This window comes from Podarcis vaucheri (assembly GCF_965113315.1).
Source record: "Podarcis vaucheri genome assembly, chromosome: 6".
NCBI lineage: Eukaryota > Metazoa > Chordata > Lepidosauria > Squamata > Lacertidae > Podarcis > Podarcis vaucheri.
The window spans coordinates 11,362,088-11,383,833 of NC_138764.1; the positions used below are offsets into that span (position 1 = coordinate 11,362,088).

Below are 21,746 nucleotides of genomic sequence, written 5' to 3' on the forward strand. Positions count from 1 at the left end.
TGAGGAGGAGCGGTGGGCGTGGCCCACCGCGGAGCCCTTTCCCCTTCTCTCTCTCTCTCGGGGGGCGGTTACCTAGTCGATGACGTCAGCCCCGGCCTAGGGATGGGGAGGCGGGCCCAGCGGGGCGGAGAGGCAAAATGGCGGCGGAGGCGGCGGGCGCCGCTAGTGCCTCAGGGGCGCCGGAGGAGGCTGCGGGGCCGCGGCGGGCGGCGGCGGCGGCGCTGAGGAGACCCTGAGCGAGGCGGGGACGAGCGGCGGCGCGCTTTCGTGCCTGTGGGCTGCTGCTGCTGCCGGGAAGGGCGGCGCGCGTGTGCCTGTCTGAGGGGTCTCATGTGCGGCGGCGGCGGCGGCGGCGGCGGCGGTGGTCCTTCGCCCTCAGGAGGAGGAGAAAGAGGCGCCTCATCCCGGCGCTGCGTCCGCTGAGCCGGCACCCCGGGCGGGCGGGCAGGCGGCAGGATGAAGTTCGCCGAGCACCTTTCCGCGCACATCACCCCGGAGTGGAGGAAGCAGTACATCCAGTATGAGGTAGCTGCTGCTGCCGCCCTTGTGAGGGTCGAGGGGCGTCGAGACGCAGCGAAAGCGGGGGGGGGGGGGAATGAATGGCTGCGAGGGGTCTCTATGTGGTTGTGAGGGGTGGGAATAGAGCGGTGTTTTGGGCTTCGGAGGAGGCGTGGAGGGAAAACAAGGGGTCTATGTGGGTGGGGGGGGCGGTGGAGAGAAGTCACCCCGGGCGGGGAAGGGCGAAGGGCTTAGGATGTGGCTTAGGATATGGGTGCGCAAGGCTGAAAAGCATGGGTGGGTGTGAGAAAACAGGAGAGGCGAAAGCGCTTGTTTTCGAAGGGGAGAAAAAAAAACAGCTCCCAATTTATCCTCCCCAGCCCCAATTCTAGGCTATCTGCGGGCGCTCAGGTGCGCCCCAAGCGCAAAACTCCGTCGCCCCCGCCCCCCTTGGTGCGCCGCATTCTGGCCCCCCCCCGGACTTGGCTCGGGTCCCTCCCATCTCTCGCGCGAGCCAAGTTTGCGGCGCTGCCGCGCAAGGTGGTGGTGCAAGCTGCAGCTTCGACCTCCTCACCTGCCTCGTTGCATTTAGTCTGTTCTTCCACGGATTTCCTGAAAGCACATATATATATTCTCTCCCCCCCCCCACACCCCCATGGCAATCCGCTTCGGGAAACTTGGCACCGAGGCTTTGGGGGGGGGATGAATATGTGTGTCCTTTTAGCCGTGGGGAAGGAGCAGGCGCTCAAGCAGCCTCCTTCCTCCTTTGTTGAAGGGTGCAAAGCTGGTCTCCTCCGCCACTGGAATTTTATTATTTTTTAATGGCTGCAAAGCCCCTGTATCAGTGCTGTGATAGAACATTGCTGGGTTGCGGGTAGAGAGGAACTGTAAAGGTTATCTGGGAAGCGCTTGGGAAGGAAGCTAGGTGGCACCCTATCCCAGGGTTATCAATACCCTCCAATTCTGACACTTGGAATTTTCCATATCAATTGTTTGTAACTGTCCTTGATCAGATGCCCGAGTTGCTATATACCAATGGCTTTGTGTTGCTTCACCACGTTTTGAGAATTTGCCTGTGTTGGGCTTGAGGGCAGTGTGTGAGGATCCGAGTGTGAGCTGCCCTTGTGGGTGTGGTGATTCCTGGAACTGGTTCAAGGAGACTGGTTGCCAGGCCCATAGCATCAAACTAGATACATGAAGGCCTGCAAAAATACAATCCCTCCCTCCCCTCTTTTCTGGACCCTCTCATCTCTACTCCTCATATTTCTTTGAGGTTTGGCTTTAATGTCTATAGTTTGCCTCGAAGATTTTATCTTCCTTCTGTCAGTACCTTCTGTTGCAGTTTTGATTATTCATTGTGTTTTATCCCTTTGAGGCTTTCTCCAATAATGCAACACCTTTCCATTTGTCATATCTGTGGCATGGATTTTCTCCAAAAAGTAATCAACTGTACAAGCCAAGCATGTATCCACCTAGAGCCCTCATGCTATCCCTTGTTTTTGTGAGTCTCAGCTGCTCTGTCTTTTGTGGTTTTTATTTGGGTTAGGCAGTTTTCAAGAATTTAGAAAATATATCTGGGCATTTCTTCCTACAGTTTCCATTGTTTGTGTTTGTACTGACTTCAAGTCCGTATAAGGAATATAGCATAAGCATGAATGCAAGTATTTCAAGAGGGAATTGACCACATATTTAGTCAGGTGTTTCAGCTCACACCCCCCCCCCCAGACTTATATACAAAAAAGGTCACATGTAATTATTTAGTTTCCCTTTTGAAATTTGTTGTTGTTTCTTGTTTGCTTAGGGGAAAATAATAGCTTCACAAAATGCCTGATAAGCTTTAAAGAGCATGTTCTTAGTGAGTTTGCCATACAAAGACTTGGGTTTTAGCAAGAGCTTAGATTCTCTTGGATTGTCTGCTATCCTGTCATTTTCACTTGGATTCTCGAGAAGATAACCATGTACATGTAGTCCCCAAATCAACCTATGATTTTCACTGACATTGGAATTTGAGGAAGGGCAAGTGGCTGTTAAAGCGATCTTTGTCAAAGGACAGCACTGAAGCTTTGAGCGTAACATCTCAAATTTAGATGTATGGAGAAATTAGTAGGAAAACATACAGATTGCATTCACCCCTACAAGTAAACAAGGACGAGAGACCTTTTTATTTTATGTAAGTGTGAAAAGCAGCTCAAGGGCTGTGAGAACTTTATTTCAAATGGTCTTTTAGATGGCCTGAAATACTCAGTCAGTTGACTTTTGCCTAATGCATAAGTAGCTTTTCAGCACCACTGTCAGTTCTCTGCATGCAACAGCTTGGAATTATATTCAGTCTGGTAGACACTGAGCAAAATGCGTTAATACAGTTTTCCAATAGTTCCTCCTAAAAATGAAGTAATGAAGAATATTGTGACTTCAGTGTTGAGACTAAATACGTTTGGCACATTCATAACAGTGCTACTATTAGAAGGGTATGTATTTTTCAAAACTCTATTAAGTGCTTAATATTAAGCACTGTTAAGTGCTTAATAAACTCCGGCTGTTACAGCAGATGCCATTATGTCCATGTGTTTGGCCCCACCACGGTTGAGGTTTGTAGAGGGTGCATCAGGGAGACAATAACTTTCAGGAGGGTTGAATTGGTCAAGGAATTGCCAGCTGTGATCCTGCTTTGGAGTTTTATGGGGACATGGATTCTGTAAGGATCTTGAAGGCAAACTATGCCTTTATTTGTACCTTATTCATGTTAATATGTCCACTCAGATTCTGCAGCTTAAGCAAAACTCAGATAGCCTTATTTATTTGTCAAGGACAACTTAGAAAAAGCTATTTTATTTTTTATTTTTTCAGAAGTTCTTACACACACACACACACAAAATAAATCACATTAGATAGGCCATAGTGGAAGTAATAGGGATGCGAGTGGCTCTGTGGTTTAACAGGGCTTGCCGATCAGAAGGTGGGCGGTTCAAATCCCCGTGATTGGGTGAGCTCCCATTGCTCGGTCCGTGCTCCTGCCGTGCCAGTTCAAAAGCACCTCAAAGTGCAAGCAGATACATAGGTACTGCTCCGGTGGGAAGGTAAATGGCTGTGCGCTGGCCACATGACACTGAAGCTGTACACTGGCTCCCTCGGCCAATAAAGCGAGATGAGCGCCACAACCCCAGAGTCGTCTGTGACTGGACCTGATGGTCAGGGGTCCCTTTACCTAGTGGAAATAATAGGACTATCTGTCCCAAATTAGAGGCTTGTTTTACATCAGAAGTTGTTCATAGGAAGAAGAAAGTAAACATAGGTCTTTTGCAGGTCACCTCAAGTTTATGAAACCATAGCTCCTCCTAAAAAGGCGTTGGTATGGTTTGTGGTTATAGTAAAGCATGAACAACTGGGTTCAAAGCTTAGAGGCAGAACTTGGGCTGGTAGCGCATGCTTGGCTTAACCTATCTCACAGGGTTGTTAGGATAAAAAGGGAGGACTATCCCTGGAGCCCTGATCAAATTCAAGAAAGGATAGGCTAAAAAACTCTGCTGCTGCAACTTGTTTTACACTCCCATTCATGCTTATGTAACCCAGTTGCTGTTCCAAGGAAAGCTGGTTTATGTGACTTGCTATACATTAAGCAGGGGACGCGGGTGGCGCTGTGGGCTAAAGCCTCAGCGCCTAGGGCTTGCCGATCGAGAGGTCGGCGGTTCGAATCCCCGCGGCGGGGTGCGCTCCCGCTGCTCGGTCCCAGCGCCTGCCCACCTAGCAGTTCGAAAGCACCCCCGGGTGCAAGTAGATAAATAGGTACCGCTTACCAGCGGGAAGGTAAACGGCGTTCCGTGTGCGGCTCTGGCTCGCCAGAGCAGCGTTGTCACGCTGGCCACGTGACCCGGAAGTGTCTGCGGACAGCGCTGGCCCCCGGCCAATAGATGTGAGATGGGCGCACAAACCCCAGAGTCTGTCAAGACTGGCCCGTTCGGGCAGGGGTACCTTTACCTTTACCTTTATACATTAAGCAACATTTGTCTAGCATCTCCGGTCTTTTGCATAATTTTGTTTTTATTAGTCATGGGAAGGTACAAGGAGTTTATGCCTTGGCATAGAAGTGATAATTGCCTACAACAGACAAGCCAGTGCCGCCTCAAGCTACTGAGTCTTCACCAGGCATTGCATGTTCATGCTTCAAACATACCTCAGTCAGCAACAAGGTGCTGATTTAAACATTAAAGCTCTAGAGAAGCTGCTTCATAACCAGTGCAAAGTTCCATATTTTTTCCGTGCTCGTGCTGCATCATCATGCGCATCCTAATCTAACCTAAGCCCTGAATACCTCCAGAACAGATTAATATTAATAATAATTGTGAATGTATTGAAGAGGATGCAGATAATTTTAGCTGTAAAGTAGCCCACTGCAGGAACAGATGGGGGGTGACCAGGCTCTAAAAATCAATACCATTTGAAAAAGCTCTGCTAGGCAGCATCTTAATAACATATTGTTGTTGGACCCCTGCCATCAACACTGAGATGCCACAGAGTTTCCACCCTGAGAGCTGATATAGCACCGTGGCTGGAAGACTAGTTGCAAACTGTCTGATTTGGACTTTGCCTCTGCCATGAACTTGTTAGTGGCTTTCAGCAAACTCTGTCTGTTTAGTCTCTGCTCTGCAAACCCCATCTCATAAGGTTGTTATCACAAATGCCCAGTTCTTTTTTTAATACTGTTTACTGCTTGTGAGATTCAGCTTGAGTTCTTTATCTACTTTATAGCCATCTTGCTTGCAGCTTCAAGACATACAATTCCCTAACCTGGGCCTGTTATTAAAGTGTTAAAAAAGTTGTGAGGTCCAGTTATGGATCTGTGGCATGATGGAGGGTTTGACCTTTACTTTTCTTTTTTTGTGGGCTAGTTACTTGGCACTGTTAATTGTTTTAACCCCCGTCAGCCAGTGCCAGTGGCATGAAATGATGGGAGTCATAGTCTGCAACATCTGGAGGGCACACATTGGATACCTGGTCTACTCCCACTCTAGTGCCTAATGGATGGTCTCAAGTCTGGTGACTGGAACACTGTCCCACTGCTTTTGGTTCTGGAGGGATTTCAATATCTGTCAAGGCTGTCTTGTCCGGTTTGGCTCAGGATGTCCACCATGACAACTGTGGAATTGCCCCAGTATGGTTTTGGCCCAGCACATTTAGCAGGATTTCAGCCAAGTCCTTCACAGTGAGGTTTTATTAATTGGTGTTGCACTGTGGCATGGCTTAATTGTGTCACAAAAGGCTTGTTTCAAATATCCTTTACACTTTATTGCTGAATGTAGAGCAGATGCATATAGTTAACAAAATCATTATTTTCTATAGTGCGGGTCACCAATGTTTTGAGGCCAGTGGGAACTTTTGGAATTTTGAGGAAATGTTGAGGGTGCTAGTTGCAAAATGACTGATGGTGTGTGTGTGTGTGTGTGTGTGTGTGTGTGTGTAGCATAATGGCTGCCACTTCTTAAAGGGAAAAAGAACCAACAGGACCACAAAATTCTGAGGGTGTGGCCTCTGTGAGGTGTCCTGTGGAAAAAGGCACCTACATCAGCCAGAGCCACACTTGCTCACAAAGAAGCTGTTTGCACCTCTTAACTGTTCAGAATAGATGGGAGCATGGGCATCCAATTCTGGCATCTAGTGAAATGGGGGCATACTTGAGGGGATGTCTATGAGATGCTGAACAATTGATGACAGGAATGTGGCAGGAAGAGCAAACTGCTCCTCGTGTATTGTGGATTTTTGAGAGTTTTATGACACCTTTTGTGGGCCCCAAAGGGAGTGCTGGTGGGCACACTGACACCTGAGCATCATGTTTGTGATCCCTGTTCTATAATCTGCTGGCACATCAGATGGGAGTAGATTTAGTCACTTTTGCCATCAATGAACACAATAGATTATGCATATGCATATGTTTCATTTTCTCAGCCTATGCTTTGTTAGAACGGAACATGACTGATACGCTGCTCTTCTTTATGATATTGTAGAAAAGACATTTATCTTGACTGACTCCATATGGAGGCAGTAGTCTGTAGAATAGGAGACAGAAGGTTTCATGAATGCGTTGGCTTATTTTGATTTAAGAATGAAGAGTTGAAAAGGAGACAACTCATTCTCACAAATTACAATTTTTATACTGACTCTTTATTGCCAACCCTACACTTAATTCGAACTCATCAGTATTTGATTCTATGCCTGTAGGTTATGTGGTGAATTCTGAATGTCAAGTTAGGGTGTCTTTTTGCCAAATCTGTAGCTCCATTTGTTAAATCTGAGTTACAGAACTAATTTGAGGTGTGATGTGTACTGAACTTTTAAAGGAAATGCTTAGGATGTGTGTGAAAATATGCATAGAGTGTCAAACTTGGAAAATTTGTATAATGTCTAATTACCTGTTTTATTTAAAATTTAAGAGTCGGATTTGCATAGTTTAAATAACAAGGAAGCCGGACTGTACAATAATTTAACTAAATTGAAAAATTGTTTGATTCTGAAGGGTCATTGTAGATTTTGCAATGTCAAAAGGACACATGAAAAACACTAAAGCATTGAAATAGCATCCCAACTAATATTTGCTGCACTGCCTTGTCCTGTCCAGACAGCTGGTGGGATAACTTTTTTTTTAAGTAGCTATGAATGCAAATTCAATCCTAGGGGATTTGCTTGACAGTTTATTGAGCATTAGCTTGCTGAGGTCCAAAAACCAGATGATGTGCTAATGGATCCAATGCCTTAGGCTGTATTTTGTCACTTTTTCTGTTCTCTCCATTTGAAAGGAAAGTGCTGTTTCCATTTCTTCTTCTATCCCATTTTGAGGTGTACACCCCTCTCTCTTTTCATGCACTTCAGTTTAACTCGTGAACTTTGCACTCCTCTTGATTACATTATATCTTTCAGACTTGATAATTTTTTTCACAAATTTTGACAAGAGTTGCTGTCGAGGAGTGTGAAGCAATAGTAGAGGGTGAGGAAATAGGAAGTGATAAGGAACAGGGACTGCAGGTGGTCCTTTGCTTTGACTAATGTATTTCTCATTAGCAACATCCCGCCTTGAGCCCCATTTTCTAAACCTATAGCAGATAATGCCAATGATTTCAAAATTTCTGTTAAGTAAAGGCTAGATTTTTTGTGATAATGATAATAATTCTGTACAACATGTTCTCCATGTTCCATAAGTTAAGTAAGAAAATGTAAGTAAGTAAGGAAATGGTGCAAATAATACTAAATATGCTTTTTAGAACAATCTTGCATTGTAGATGGTTGGGCAATAAATTCTGTGATTCTATGACTGATCAGTGCAGTTCTTAGGATGAGCAGTGCAAGTGCAATGTTAGTTGGAGCTTAGCAGTGTGAATTACTATTACAAGGTGTGAAGCTTGGAGTGCTAAATAAAAAAAATCTTGTTATGCTGGGGACTGCAGCTCCAGCTCTCCTTTTTCTCCTTCCTTAATTTCTCTAGAGGCCTGTCTGACTAGATAAAGTAAGGCAAGGAAAAAGAGGCGGTGGAGCATTGGGAATAACATGTCTACAAGTGAGGAAATTAAGCAGTTGGTTCCTGGTGTTACTTTTTGTGCATGTGTGTGTAATGCTGCATTATCCTTGAAATAAAATGTTGGGAAGCAGTTAATACACAAACCAGGAAACTGATTTGGGGAATGAACTTAATGGTGTTTATCTGCTAAACTTTTCAGATAGAGATGTTGTTCCCTCATTACTCTTTAACAAAGAAATGGCTTTTCATATCTACTTTGCAAAATTACAAACTTTAGTTGACAGGGTGTGTGTGCACCAACCACAAAATTCTGTTTGGACTCCAACTGGGTGCTTCAGAAAACAGACCAGTTCAGTCTCAAGCACTTTGGGGGCGATCTGATTTGGAAAAACAAATCTATTATGTGTAGGGCTGGGAGATAGCTGGTTTTCAACATCATGATATATCGCCAGCTAAACATCGCCATATACCAATATATCAAGATGTCTGAAATAAGGATGGAGCTATAGAGAGGGATTGGCTGGCTTCATGGTTTTTCCTGCGTTGAGATTTTTGCCAGCTGCTGCTCTTGTGATTCGCTGCCCCTTACAGGAGGCAGGGGAGAGCTGAGCCAGCAGAGTTAATATTGGTGTAGGAATTGAGAGAAGCATTGGTTGGCTTCACGTTTTTCCCCACATTGTGATTTTTGCATAGCACACAAACATCCATACATTGTGATTCTCAATATATTGCCAGCGATCAAAAATTCATGATATGGACTTTGAACCAGTTTGGGAGGATATATTGCCCAGCCCTACCTGTCAGTTACACAAGAGCTATTCCTTCCTCATTTCCCCATTCTGGAGTCTTCCTTTGCTTAGGGAGCAATGTTTCTTTTTGCAGGCGCACTTCACAGTCTGAATGCCCAAAGTGACACCAGTGAGAAATTGCTTTGTCTCTGACAAGTCCTGAATCTGTTCAGAGCAGCCTGCTTTTGTTATTGATTTTGGATTTTTTCCAAATCTAATGCACATACTTAGTTAGCAGTTTTTAATATCTATTTTGCCACTACTGTTTGTGTCTCTCTAATTGTAGCTTCTGACCTATCATTACTTTCTTCTTGGGATCAGAGTTTAGGTAAAGACTCTAAAGTTGGATTTGTCAGACTAAAGTCCATAGTCCTACAGTGTTTACAAGTAATCAAGACTAATTCTCCAGCAGTTTCAGTAGCATGAATCTGGTTGATTTAAATCAAGGGGTAAAAAAAAAAAAAAATTCCACACACTAAAATAATTCCTAAATAGTCAGGTTGCTATAATGATAGAAACATAGTGACAATGCAGTTCTAACTCTGAGCCAGTTGTAGAGATCAGGTAGTTGCTAAGCATAATAGACATAGAAAGTCACCCAGATGGCTTAGTAGATAAAACCCATGGCGACCTGCCAGTCCTTGACTCCCAGTGCCCAGCTATAATATAAGCACATGGGTTAATGTGCAGTGATGACGGGCAAGGATGTTTTCCCCAACTGTGTTACAAAGAGAAGCAGTGTAAAAGCAGCTGTTTGTACGAATATCATCAGTTCAGTTTTACATGTTTGCATTAAGTTGATATTTCATTTAAAGCCAGGTTATCTCAAAGGGGTGCCAATGATAACTGAAATGTGTTTTTTTATCTCATTTTTAATAGTTCAAGGAATTAACAATTTTTATCCCTCCTGGTTGGGAACTCAGTGACTTAACCATACAGTGGTACCTCTGGTTAAGAACTTAATTCGTTCTGGTGGTCTGTTCTTAACCTGAAACCGTTCTTAACCTGAAGTACCACTTTAGCTAATGGGGCCTGCTGCTGCGCCGCTGCCACACGATTTCTGTTCTCGCCCTGAAGCAAAGTTTTTAGCCCGAGGTACAATTTTGAGGTTAGCGGAGTCTGAAGCATCTGTAACCTGAGGTACCACTGTACTTGCAACTGATGCAGTTCCAACCATTTCATCACCCACTGTTCCTTTTTTAGATTACCATTATGTTGGCTACACCTGCCTTTTATTTTAACAACTCACCTGGTACATATGGGTGACCAGTAATTCCATGCTGGTGAGCAAGGTGTTGGAGGGATGGACTTTTCCAGTGCTCTTATGTCAGGCTGCTTGATTTCAAAAGCTAGCCACGGAGGAAGGAAAGTTTATTTTTCTTCAGTAAAACACATAAAAAACTTTCCCCCTCCATAACCAGCATGGGAATGCAATTAAATGTTGTTGTTGTTGTTGTTAGCAGAAGAGTAACTTTTGCAGGCATATTGACAAGGCAGCCAACTTTGCAACAATGAATATACTTTTAAATCAGGTAAACAGGATTAAAGAGTCGGATGACTCTATTGTGATATGTGTGGCATTTTTCCTATGCAGAATTAAGAGTGCTTAAGCCTTTTGAAATTGATAGACTTAATTGCATGTAAGCCTAAGTCTGCATTGGGTCAAGCAGAGCAGCATGAGATTGGAAGGGTAGATCTGTGAAAATGGAACTTTTTGGAATGTGGTATTAAGAGTTAACTCCAGAAGAGGTTTGTGCCTTTTGGCGTTGTGAGGGCAGGAAAGGAACTTTTATAACAGAGCTGTTGCTTGCCAATCACTCCTTTACAAGCATATACTGCTGTAAGAAGCCAGTGAAATTGAGTGTATTGCCTGTGTGCTTGGCAAGGAGTGGAGGTGACCAGAAAGTAACAGGATTTGTAGATTGTGTAGTAGTTGCTGTACTTCTAGTAATTTTCTGAGTTCTGCATATGAATTAATGCTGTCACGCTTAAATTGTGAAGAGACTTCAGTTCACTCTTCTGGAATAGCATGGGTTCTATGTAGGTTTGCTCAAAAGTAAGCCCCAGTGAATTCACCAAGCTTGTTCTACGCTAAGCCTGTGTGAAGTTGTAGCCTAAACTTGCATGAAAAGAAAGGTGGCAGAAGTTTTGCAGGGAATCTGTCATTGGGGATAAAATGTGCTGGCCATTTTTCTTCTTTCGGCTCCCTGCTGAAAATGGGGTTTGCAGGCACCATCAGTCACTTGGTTATCGTACTTTCAAAGTCCTGTGTGGTTTCAAACTGTATCAGCTAAAGTCATGGTGATATCAGGTGATAGGAAGCTCTGCCGAACTGTCAGAATGGCCTACATGGGTTATGGGACTTAAGCACCCACCTGTTGGCTAGGCAGGGTTCCCCAGAGCTGAGCCATTTTTTAATATTTAATTTTACTTGTACTTAGTAAACAAAGCTAAAAACTTTGAAGTTTTCAAGCTTGCCCAATAAATAACGCATAAATTTTATACATGTGTATATTGTCTGCCTTTCATAGAAAGCCCTTTTGGCTGAAATACATTGAGCTGTCAATAAACATAATCATTCTGAGATGTAATCTTTTTTTAAATGTTTCATTTGGATGCTTTCTGATGGGTGTGTGTGTGTGTGTGTGTGTGTGTGTTTCTTAGTTTATGTTGAATGTCTGAGTACAGTGAAGAAGTTAAAGGGCATACTGAGTTTTACATGCTAAACAGATTATGGCAATAAGACCTCAGCTATTCAGGATCTAGATTGCATATGATTTAAAAGCTAATGTTTACGTAGGTTAGCCTTACTTTCAATGCAGGCACCTCTGATCATCCTGAGGCTTTCAGGAGTCCTTCACACCCAAAGTTGGTACCATGTTTCTGGAAAAGCCCAAAGCCAAGCTTGTTGAGCCCTAAGCACGCACGGGATCTGCTTTCCTTGCATGCAGTTGTTGCATCCTGGGGAGCAATAGACAAACTGTAAGCTTTGCAAAAACAACAGTGTGTTGTAATTAGAAAGCCTGGACTTTAACCAAATAGCTCAGCTATGAAAGACATGAATGCAGCACAGTTGTCTTGTAAACTGGATTGAATTGATCTCTATTGTAACACGATGAAATTCTGCCAGGAAATAAGTGACCTTACTGATTTTAATAATAATATCTTGACTTTCTGTTCAAAAGCTACATTATTGCAGTGCTGCATAATGCTAATATAATCTGAGATAATCCCCTTTTGCTATATTCCAACTAATCCTGAGGCAATCTGTTAAACACTTACTTGAATAACACTACTTAGAAAATGGAGAATCTTAGAAGCCTAGCAGCTTCCTTGCTCTATAAGTTTATGCAGCAAGTTGTTGCCTGTACTACATGTTTTTGGTAAATGTGCGGTATTTATTTAATTTTTGATACTACAAAAAAAGTGTAATGAAATAAAAGTTCACATTCCATGTCAGCCTGGAGGCATAAAAGGACTTTCATTGCTACTTGATTTTAGATAGATTGATCAAAGTGATTGAATGTGTTTGTGCTTACAGATTTAACTCTTCCCCCCCCTTTTTTTTTTTGGGCAGGCTTTCAAGGAGATGCTGTATGCAGCTCAGGACCAGGCCCCTTCTATAGAAGGTAAGTGAGCCAATTCTTCCCTTAGCATTTGGAATTGGAGCCCCCATACATCACATTTTTGAACAAAGCTGTTTCAAAGTGGCTGCATAATAAGTCAGAGGCTAAAGTACATCTATGTTCTTGCATAATCTTAAAATTTCTATCATCTTCCCGTTTTGTTTTCAAAATCCAATTTAGTCTGGTTATTGCTCATTTGCATAGGGAAAAAGGTGGGGGGGGGGAGTTGCCAAGGGTAAAAATGAAGAAAGGGAGGTAGTTGGAGCTCTATGTGATCACTGAATAGTAGTCAAAACATTCCAGGAAAACTTCTCCTATTTTCATTTGGAAGTGTATTAGATACACTGTTAGATGTTTCACAACCTGGGCATCCTTTTAGCCACTCTGCAATCATTGGAAAGCCTAGGATTTCTATTTTGATAGAATGAGTGCAGTCACTTAATTCCTCCCTCAAAAAAAAAAGAAAAAGAAAAGTTGATTCCAAATTATTATGAGGTAGCACAAGATTAATTTTGGCACCCCCATTGCAGTAACCAAAGATACTCTGTGTTGTGGCTTAATTTAAAGTGGGTTGCAAAAGCGTCACTATGACCATGCAAATGAATAAATAAAAAGAAATGGAGCCCCAAATGCATGTTTGGGTTAAAGATGCTTCTGGGTCTAAAAAGGTTGAAGACTGCTAATGGAAAACATTCTTTTGATGTAGCCTGTGCCATCTGTAATTTGTTGCAAGCAAAGAGTCAAAGCTCTCAATCTCCGTGTTATGCAGCAAAATGAGATAGGTAATCATATGGTGAATAAACTGTTTTTAAAAATGCATTCTAACAGCCAATTGGAAAATTTCCAAAATGGAAAGAGCCATTAGGTGTATCTGTAGATCAGGGTTGGATAACCTCTGGTTTGGGGGCAGAATATGGACCTCAAGATTGCTCTATCCGGCTACTGGAACTCCACCCCAGAGAGGTGTATGAGGGTAAAATATACATCTATTGCTCTGGTCACTTTTGCTTCTGTCTCCGCTCACCACTGGCATAGCAAACTGAGGTTTTGCCCCCCAACAAAAGGTCTGCCCCCCCCAAATCCTGGCTACACCCATGCAGAGTAAGTTGAGTGGGTCAGTGTTGAACTGGCAAAAGGTATGAACTGGAAACAGGTATCCAGTGTGAGAATTCTGGGTCTCATACCGTTCAGCATCTTCATGAATGATGGTGGTAGAATGGCCACTTGCCAGCAACTCGGAAGAGTAGAGTAGAGATGGTGAATCTTTGGCCCTCCAGGAGCTGTACTCTTCACTTCCATCAGTTCCAGCCAGCGTGGCCTGTGGTTGGTAATGATCGCTATTGCTACCCTAGAGGAACAGCTAAATATTGCTAAAGGGCGAGCTAATCTGATAAGAATGAAATTTAGAAAGCACAGATTTAAAGTATTGCACACAGACCAGAGAGAAGAAGTAGGGCTGTAAGCCTTTACGGATTGGTGTGATTTATTAGCTAAAGCTTTAATCACATATTAGTTAATTAAGAAATAGCTAGCCTTATTGAACAGAATTTCTTTCTTTCTTTCTTTCTTTCTTTCTTTCTTTCTCTCTCTCTCTCTCTCTCTCTCTCTCTCTCTCTCTCTAGTACAGGCAACCCCCATTTTGCCCCGGGGGTTATGTTCTGGGTCATTACATGTGTCGGAGTGTGCACGAGCCTGCCCCTGGCCCCTTTACGCCCCCACCCTCTTCTGTGAATGCACACAAAACAGAAGTTGTCTTACGCTGAATTCTGTGATTTTTTTTTTAGGATACCCCTTAGACTAACAAATCTTCTTTATGGCATTGTGGACTGGAGTCTCCTTTTCATGAGATGCATGAAGCATGCTCAGATGATAGGTTTATACACATATAGAAGCAGTGGGGAAATGTGAGCAATGAGGTCAGATGAAAATTGGGAGATTGAATCTAAGCACTGCCAGTTTTTCTGGGAACATACCTGCTAAACTTGTAAATTACAGACTTTCCTCTTCAAAGTGATTCCCTCCACCCCCCCCCCAAATTAAAACCTGCCATCTTCATTCAGTATATTGAAGGGGCAGTGAGTTGTCGGTAACATTGCTAAATAGAACTTAAGCACTGTCCAGTGTCACTGGGTTAGTCAGTGGCAAACGGAGTATTGCATTTTAAAGCTCTAAGCAGCATGATCTGCTGTTCTAAACTCTTTCTGTTAAAGGGCAGTCACAGTGCTCTTCCAGAAATAGAACTGCAGTTATTTGAACAAAGGGAACAATCAGTCTGATGGTGATGCACCTAACCTAGTGTCTTGTGGTGTTTCCCCCCCTGGAAAATAAAAATGATAGTTTTTTCCCTGCCGTTGCTCTCTGTGTTGGCTATGGATTCACCGAATGTTGCATCTGACTGGACATCTAAAGTTTTAGTTTCAGTCTTTAGGAACATTTGTTTATCTCAGTAGCAGGGCTCGTCTCTCAATTGCCTCTTCCTCCGTTGGCTGTCATTATTTGTGTGAAAAACTAGGAGTTACTTGATTGGATAAACTACTGCTCTCCCCTCCCCAGCTCTGCTCTAATACTGGTGTTAAAATTCAAAGCTATCTTTTGACTCTGCAATTGTTTAATCTCTTTTGTTTCCCTTGCCGCAAATTGGTGGTCAAAAAATTCCAGTACTGCTTTATGCAGGTGGTATAATTCTTCTTTCATTATCCCAGGAGCTGTGAGAAGCAGAAAGGTTTTTCATACAATAAGGCACAAGTGTTTTCTGTAATAAGGTGTTGCACACATTGTTAGTTGACCACACACAACTTTCTGCAAGAAATCCTTTGGGCACAACCAGTTGAATTCATGACATCCTTCTGCCCGATCACTTTTGTAGCAGTCAGGTGATGCTGTCAACAAGGATATGAAAGAAATCAAACAGTATTTTGTTTTAAAGAAAAAGTAGGTAAAGAGATACAAAAGTAGCTTAACGTTCCTAAACTTTTTTGTCTTCAAACTACTACAATTTACCTCCACATGTTGACTACCTAACACCCCATATGGCCTCTGATGCCCATAGTAGATGAACATAGATTCAGAGGTACTTATTTGAAGCTTGAAAACTTGCTGGTGTCCCATGTCTCTTCCCAGCTTCATCTTCTTAGAATGCTTGACTATTTTTGTTTTATAAAGTCAACATATGACTTAAATGAGTGTAGTGGCTTTCCTTTGGGAACGAACTTTAAAAAAAGTGTGTGGCAGTATTTATTGCCTTGGGTCAAGAGAAGGGTTGGGGGTCAGTGGGAAGTGTTACAACAAAGGAATGGAATCTCATTAGTGCAGAGCAAATTGTATTTTGTTCTTTTGCCCCTAAGAAAGACTGGTTACTGGACACTGACTGATTCTCTTTACTTGGTTAGCAGATATGCGTTTAACTCCCCAAGCTTCTTGGAATTCAGCTCTTTTCTGTGGCAGTGAAGTGAAATGTCTGTAAATTATTCATTCTGATTATGTGCCTGAATGGCCAGGGTCCACACTTGATATTTTCCAAGGATCTTTGTTCTAAAGAGTTCATGCTGAATGTTTTAAAATTGGCATTAAGGGTGGGAGGGGTGGGGGAGATAACTCACTGTCCTTTGGGTTTTGTGACCAGAACCAGCACATCTGACAGCATTCTCTTTGTAGTCCATATAAACAACAATTTTGATTATGCTTGGTATTTTTTCTGTCCGTTCATGCATAATTGTTTGCATTAAGCAGATATTTCCCCCTTGCAGTTAAAAGATCTTGATGATTAAATGTGAATGACTAGCCCCAGAAGAGACTGACTCAAAGAAACAGTATGTAAATATGCCCCCAGACAACCAGAAGGAGTGGGGCAATGGAGGGAATGAGACGAAGACAAAGGAAATTGTCTATAAAAAGTATATGAGATGACTGTACTGGGAAGAGAAGTCAGTGATACGTATACATGTTGTCTGAGTCGGCACCATTTCCATTAGCAAAAGCTTTTTTTTAAAAAAAAATTGCTTGCAGTGTGCTCTTAACTTGGAGGTAGAATGTTAAAGCATGCTTGTAAATACGCCTACAAAAGTGATTAGCTGGTAGTTTTTTAAAAAAAATATATAAGCCCTGGTTTATTTACTTTCATGGCAGCATGAGAATGCAGGATGCTGGTCTCCTGACAAGCTAGGTTTTTGTTGTTGTTTTTAATTCTACCAAGTGGGCTGGCAGAGGAGAACTGGGTTCCTCATCTACCAGCCTGTCTACTTGTTTGGATGGAATTCCTTGTTGCCTGTGACTAGTAGGCAAGTTAATTGCAACACTACTGATTTGGATGACCTTAAGCAGACTGAAGTGTGATGGATTCTTCTTAGGTTTGTTTTTTGATTGATTAAAACAAATGCTGTCATCTTCTTGTGATTTCAATCCCACTTCAGTTAAAAATCCTGGGAACTAAGCATACTGTTCGCTTTGATTGTGATGGTATGCAGGTAATGAGAAAACTTGAGTGGTAATTCTGCACTTTTGTGGCAAGCTTTTTCAGAGATTTCTCTGTGCAGGAGCATGAAACACTTCCTTCAGGAAGCAGATTTGAGAATGACCATTTTCCTATCTTCAGCCTGCATTTGTGTGCCATTAAACTGAGTTTTTGTTTTAGATGCAGAAATGTCTAAGACTGGCACTGCTTCCCGGCCTGTTTATGTGAACAAACAGCTTACCGTTTGAATGTTCTCTTCCCCTTATGCCCTGTGATTTTCTGAATGACTTCTGGCTTCTTGGAAAAACCATAGTTTGTGCTGCAAATTGTGGCGTAGTTCGCACATATGCTTAGTCATGGTTTATTTCAAGGGTCTGCAACCCGCAGCTCCGGAGCCGCATGTGGCTCTTTTACACCTTTGCCGCGGCTCCGGGGCGGATACTAGCGAGGGGAGGAGGTGCATTGTGCGCCCCAACACTCCCCACTGTGGCGGGCGCTGTACTGGCTGTGACATCGCATGGGGGCGGTGCGTGTGTTAGTCACGCACCGTCCCGACGTCACCTTCCCGCCCGCCCGCTACATTGTAAGGGGCATGTACGCTGGTCACTGCATTGAAAGGGGGCATGTACGCTGGTCACTGTTTTGAAGGGGAGTGAAGAACACACACACACACACAAAAAGGTAACTTGTTAATTTAACGTTTATTTCTATGAGGAGGGGTAATTCTGAGGGGTCAAACAAAGAAATAATAAAAAAGTGACAAAAAAGTTATTTTTATAATGACGAGTTTTGCGGCTCCCAGTTTTTTTTTCCTTCGGAAATGGGTCCAAGTGGCTCTTTTTGTCTTAAAGGTTGCAGACCCCTGGTTTATTTGAACCATGGTCTGCAGATTATCATTGTGAGTTCCACCCCTCTCATACTAGTACATAAATCTTACATGAACAACAATGTCTTTGCTGAATATAATTGAAATGGCAGCAGGTTCAAGATTCACCACCTTTGAATCAATGTTAACTTCATGTGTGAATGTTCCTACTGGTTAGAACTTGAATAGAACTAACTTGTAGCTTTCCATTGAGAACAGATGAGTCATGGACAGTGTCCAACTAAACGGTTCTCCTAGCGTAAGTGCTTTTGACTGTACATTGGAATTTCTTCTTACCCTCTTCTCCTCTCCTCACATGCCCCTTAAATCTGCTCTGGAGGGTTGGAAGAACCCCCAGAACATAGTGCTACATGCATTGTAGCAAAATTTGTTAATTTACAGGCAGAGGTAGATGATTATAGAAATGGCCATATTCAGTAAATTTATAATTTTAAGGGTTGGTATACAAGACAGCCAAAAACAAACCAATAACCTCCTCTGCCACATGTTTATTGATATGGTTCCTGAATTGTGTTGTAACTATAATAATTTATGTATTTTTGCTATTTATTAGTAACTTTAGTTCTCTCAGTACACTAACACTTTTACATTCTAATTAAAAAAAATCTTTTAAATGTTTGTTTCTAAAGTAAAGTTTAAATAACATTTAAATGACCATATCACCAAGTTTTGCCATCTTCCTATGAATAGTTGCTATGGTTTGTTTGCATTTAGTACTTCGTTAATAAGGTATGAATTCCTTTGCTGTAACAGCACAATCCTGTCACTTTAATTTCTTCAGAATTCGAAAAAAACATATGATTTGCTGTAACTGGTTGGATGGTAGAGGTTGAGAAGAAGACAAAATGGTCTTGAAATATAATTTGGCCAGATACGGTTCCTTCTTACCAACATCCTGTGAAACAAAAGCTTCTTATAACAATTTAATAAAAAAAAACTTACTCTCCTTTGATGCTGTCCATGACAGCAGTGCCAGTTTCATTTTGTTAATCTGTTTAAAGCTTTCACCATGCGGTGCCAAGCAGAGCGTCTGGATAGCTGTTTTTGTGATTAAATTTCTAAGGTATTTCAAAGGTAAACAAGGATGCATACACAGTATAAGTAAAATATTTGGCTTCCTGTTGCTGCCCATCATTTGGTTGAATATTAAAGATTTAGTGATGGCCATATTAATTTAGAAAAGAATACTTATGCATTAAATTTATCCATTGTTTAGATGGGTGTGCAGGACACAATTAAATTAGAAAAGAGCAATAAAGACCTTTAGGCGCCAGTGGATAGACAGTGTCTTACCTCTTAATATCGTACAGGCTTAGAAACATTCAGACACTTTATAGGTTTTGAGTAGTTAACAATGGTGCAGTCAACTACCATTAAAATGTTCCAGTGCTCATCAAGAACTAATTGTTATAGGACCCCTTGGGATGAAGATAGCCATTGTTGCCCAGTTGATATTTGTTGGGGTCCACTTCCTCGAGAGAAGCTATTTTGAAAGAGCATCAAGGGCTACCGCCCCACAGCAGCTGGAAGAGGGGGGCTGAGTATTGGCCTAACCTCTAAGATGCCCGCTCATCATACCCAGCAACTGACATTGCTTGCTCCTCTGTGTTCTACTATATCCTGACAGATGTTGCAACATCTGATATTTTTATTGTGCCTAACAGCTGTGCATTCTCTGCAATCAACAGAATACTGATTGTGGATTTTTCTTCTTCTTTTTGAACTTTAGCAGTTTAGTTTATATAAAGATCGGAAGATGAAATTGGATCAATATCAAGTACCCAAATCTGAAGGGTACAGAGTAAAACTGGATGCTAGCTTCACAAGTGGTAATGTGGGGGACAATTGCTTGACAAATTAGTGCAAGGGGAGAGGAGCTCAATCCCTTGCATCGCTTGTGTTTCTTCTTGCCAGCTGAATAAAATATTCAAGTTACCATATATACTCGAGTATAAGCCGAGCTTTTCAGCATGTTTTTTATGCTGAAAAAGCCCCCCTCGGCTTATACTCGAGTGAGGTGGGCGGCGGAGGGGCGAGTGGCAAGAAAGGAGTCCTTTCTCGCTGCTAGTCCTGCCGCCGCCCGCCTCTCGCACTACGCTGCACTGTGCCTCTCCCAACCAGGCTCCTGTGCCTGCTCTTGCGAGAGACTAGAGACAGAGGCAGAGGGACAAGCAGCGAGAAAGGGGCCATTTTGGCTGAAGCTCACGCCGTTGTGCAGATTTGAACTGCCAACCTTATGACTGGGAAGCCCAAGAGGCTCAGTGGTTTAGACCACAGTGCCACCCACGTCCCCCATGGAAGACTAATAGCCTGAAGTAAAACAATGGACTAATTATAATCGCATAGTGTTATCAGATACTTGGCAGGGGGGCTAGTTCATTATATGATTTCAAGCAGAGCATAATCATGAGCATACAGTTCTGGTAATGCAATCCTCATTAGAACTTTAGGAAATACAGTTTTTCCTCAGCCAGCCCTGTATGAGAAGCTATATATTGATTTCCCCTCCTACACAATTACTAGGACCCATCTTCCTTTATCTTTGCATCTTGTTGCCATAGAGAGGCAGACTGATATATGGTCCAAAATTAAAAGTGGGTTCCATATTGAAGATAACTGACTTGCGCATCTGGAGGACCTGCTGCGCTAGAAGGCAAATCGCCCCTTGCTGTTGGACAGCCATCAAGAAGCTTTTGCCATTGAAATACTGCACATGAATGGAACTATCCAAGAGATAGTTTTGTTAATCTTAAAGTTCTTACCTGCTTGGGCCCTGTACCCCTCACAGGCCACCACTGCTTCCTTAAGAACATAAGAAAAGCCTGCTGGATGAGGCCAGTGGAATATAAAAAAATGCATTGGACAACCTCTTGGTTGGTTCAGGTCTGCTAACAGTTCTACATTGGCCATTAAGGGTAAATATGGATTGATTGCAAATGAAAAACAATGCATGAACTTTCAGGCATGTAGCAATTAGGATCTATCCAACATTGACCCAGGAGGAGACCTCTTTAGAGAAAGAGGCTTGGGGCCTTGTAGAGACCCCCACTCTGACTGAAAACTGTGAGGGACTTGCAGGAGTCCAAAACTAGTCTTAATAACCCCATTCAGGGATTCCTTACCTGGCACCTCCAAGAACCCCTCTGACCCCATTCAGAGCCCTGTTGTGAGCCCTGATTCTCCCTACACACACACACACACACACACACACACACACACACACACACAGGTCCTTAGGAACAAATCACAACAATACAAACACAACACTTAGGGTAATAGTAGAAAATATGTACTAGAATAATGATATTATTCAAATTATAGGAGTAAGCCAATCAAAGTTCATACGTACAATATAACAGAGTGGTAGCGAGGACCGTCAAGCCGTGTGTTCAAAACAGATGTCTAAGGAGAGCCTCACAATAGTCTTTCAAAAGTAAAGTTTCTCAATAGTCTTTCAAAAGTTTAGGAGCAAAGGCAGAAACTGACCTGGACAGAAAGTATTGCTATAAATTAAATCATATTAATTTCCCAACTGTTTTGAGTTGAGAAGAGAGGTTTTTAAGAGGCCTGTGTGTAATCTGTGCTAGCTATAGTTAAATATGCTATAGCAGCATAGGATAGACTTGGAATCCTACTCCCCGTGGTGTGTGTTGCACTGTAGCATATTCACATGAACAGTAGGTTTGCTGCCACAGTGTTTGAATACTGCTGGTCTCACACTCATGTAACTAATCAATCATGAAGTGATAAGCCACACGGGTACCTGTCCTTATGTCCCCTTCACATTGTGAAGGATAAATGAGAGAGAATTAAAGAAGAGGTTGCCGGGGTTAGCTGTCTGCACATAGTTGCAGCCTGCCAAGAGTCTGGATTATAGCTGCAGTCTATACTGAGAAGCATAAGTGCTGATTTTTTCCCTGGTTTTGATGTCAGTTTCATATTTCCATTATCTTGCGCATATGGTGATGATCCACAGCTGGTGTACTCAGGAGTG

General features: G+C 42.6%; 1 protein-coding gene across 1 annotated transcript in view; it reads left to right on the forward strand.

Annotated features, from left to right (window-relative positions):
* Positions 1 to 214: 214 nt before the first annotated feature.
* Positions 215 to 21,746, forward strand: part of XPR1 (xenotropic and polytropic retrovirus receptor 1) — a 102,351-nt gene continuing 80,819 nt past the window's right edge. The window contains exons 1-2 of the mRNA XM_082229075.1: positions 215 to 525; positions 12,368 to 12,419. Of these exons, the coding sequence (XP_082085201.1) occupies positions 457 to 525; positions 12,368 to 12,419 (121 nt within the window). The 5' untranslated portion in view covers positions 215 to 456. The remainder of the gene's footprint in view (positions 526 to 12,367; positions 12,420 to 21,746) is intronic.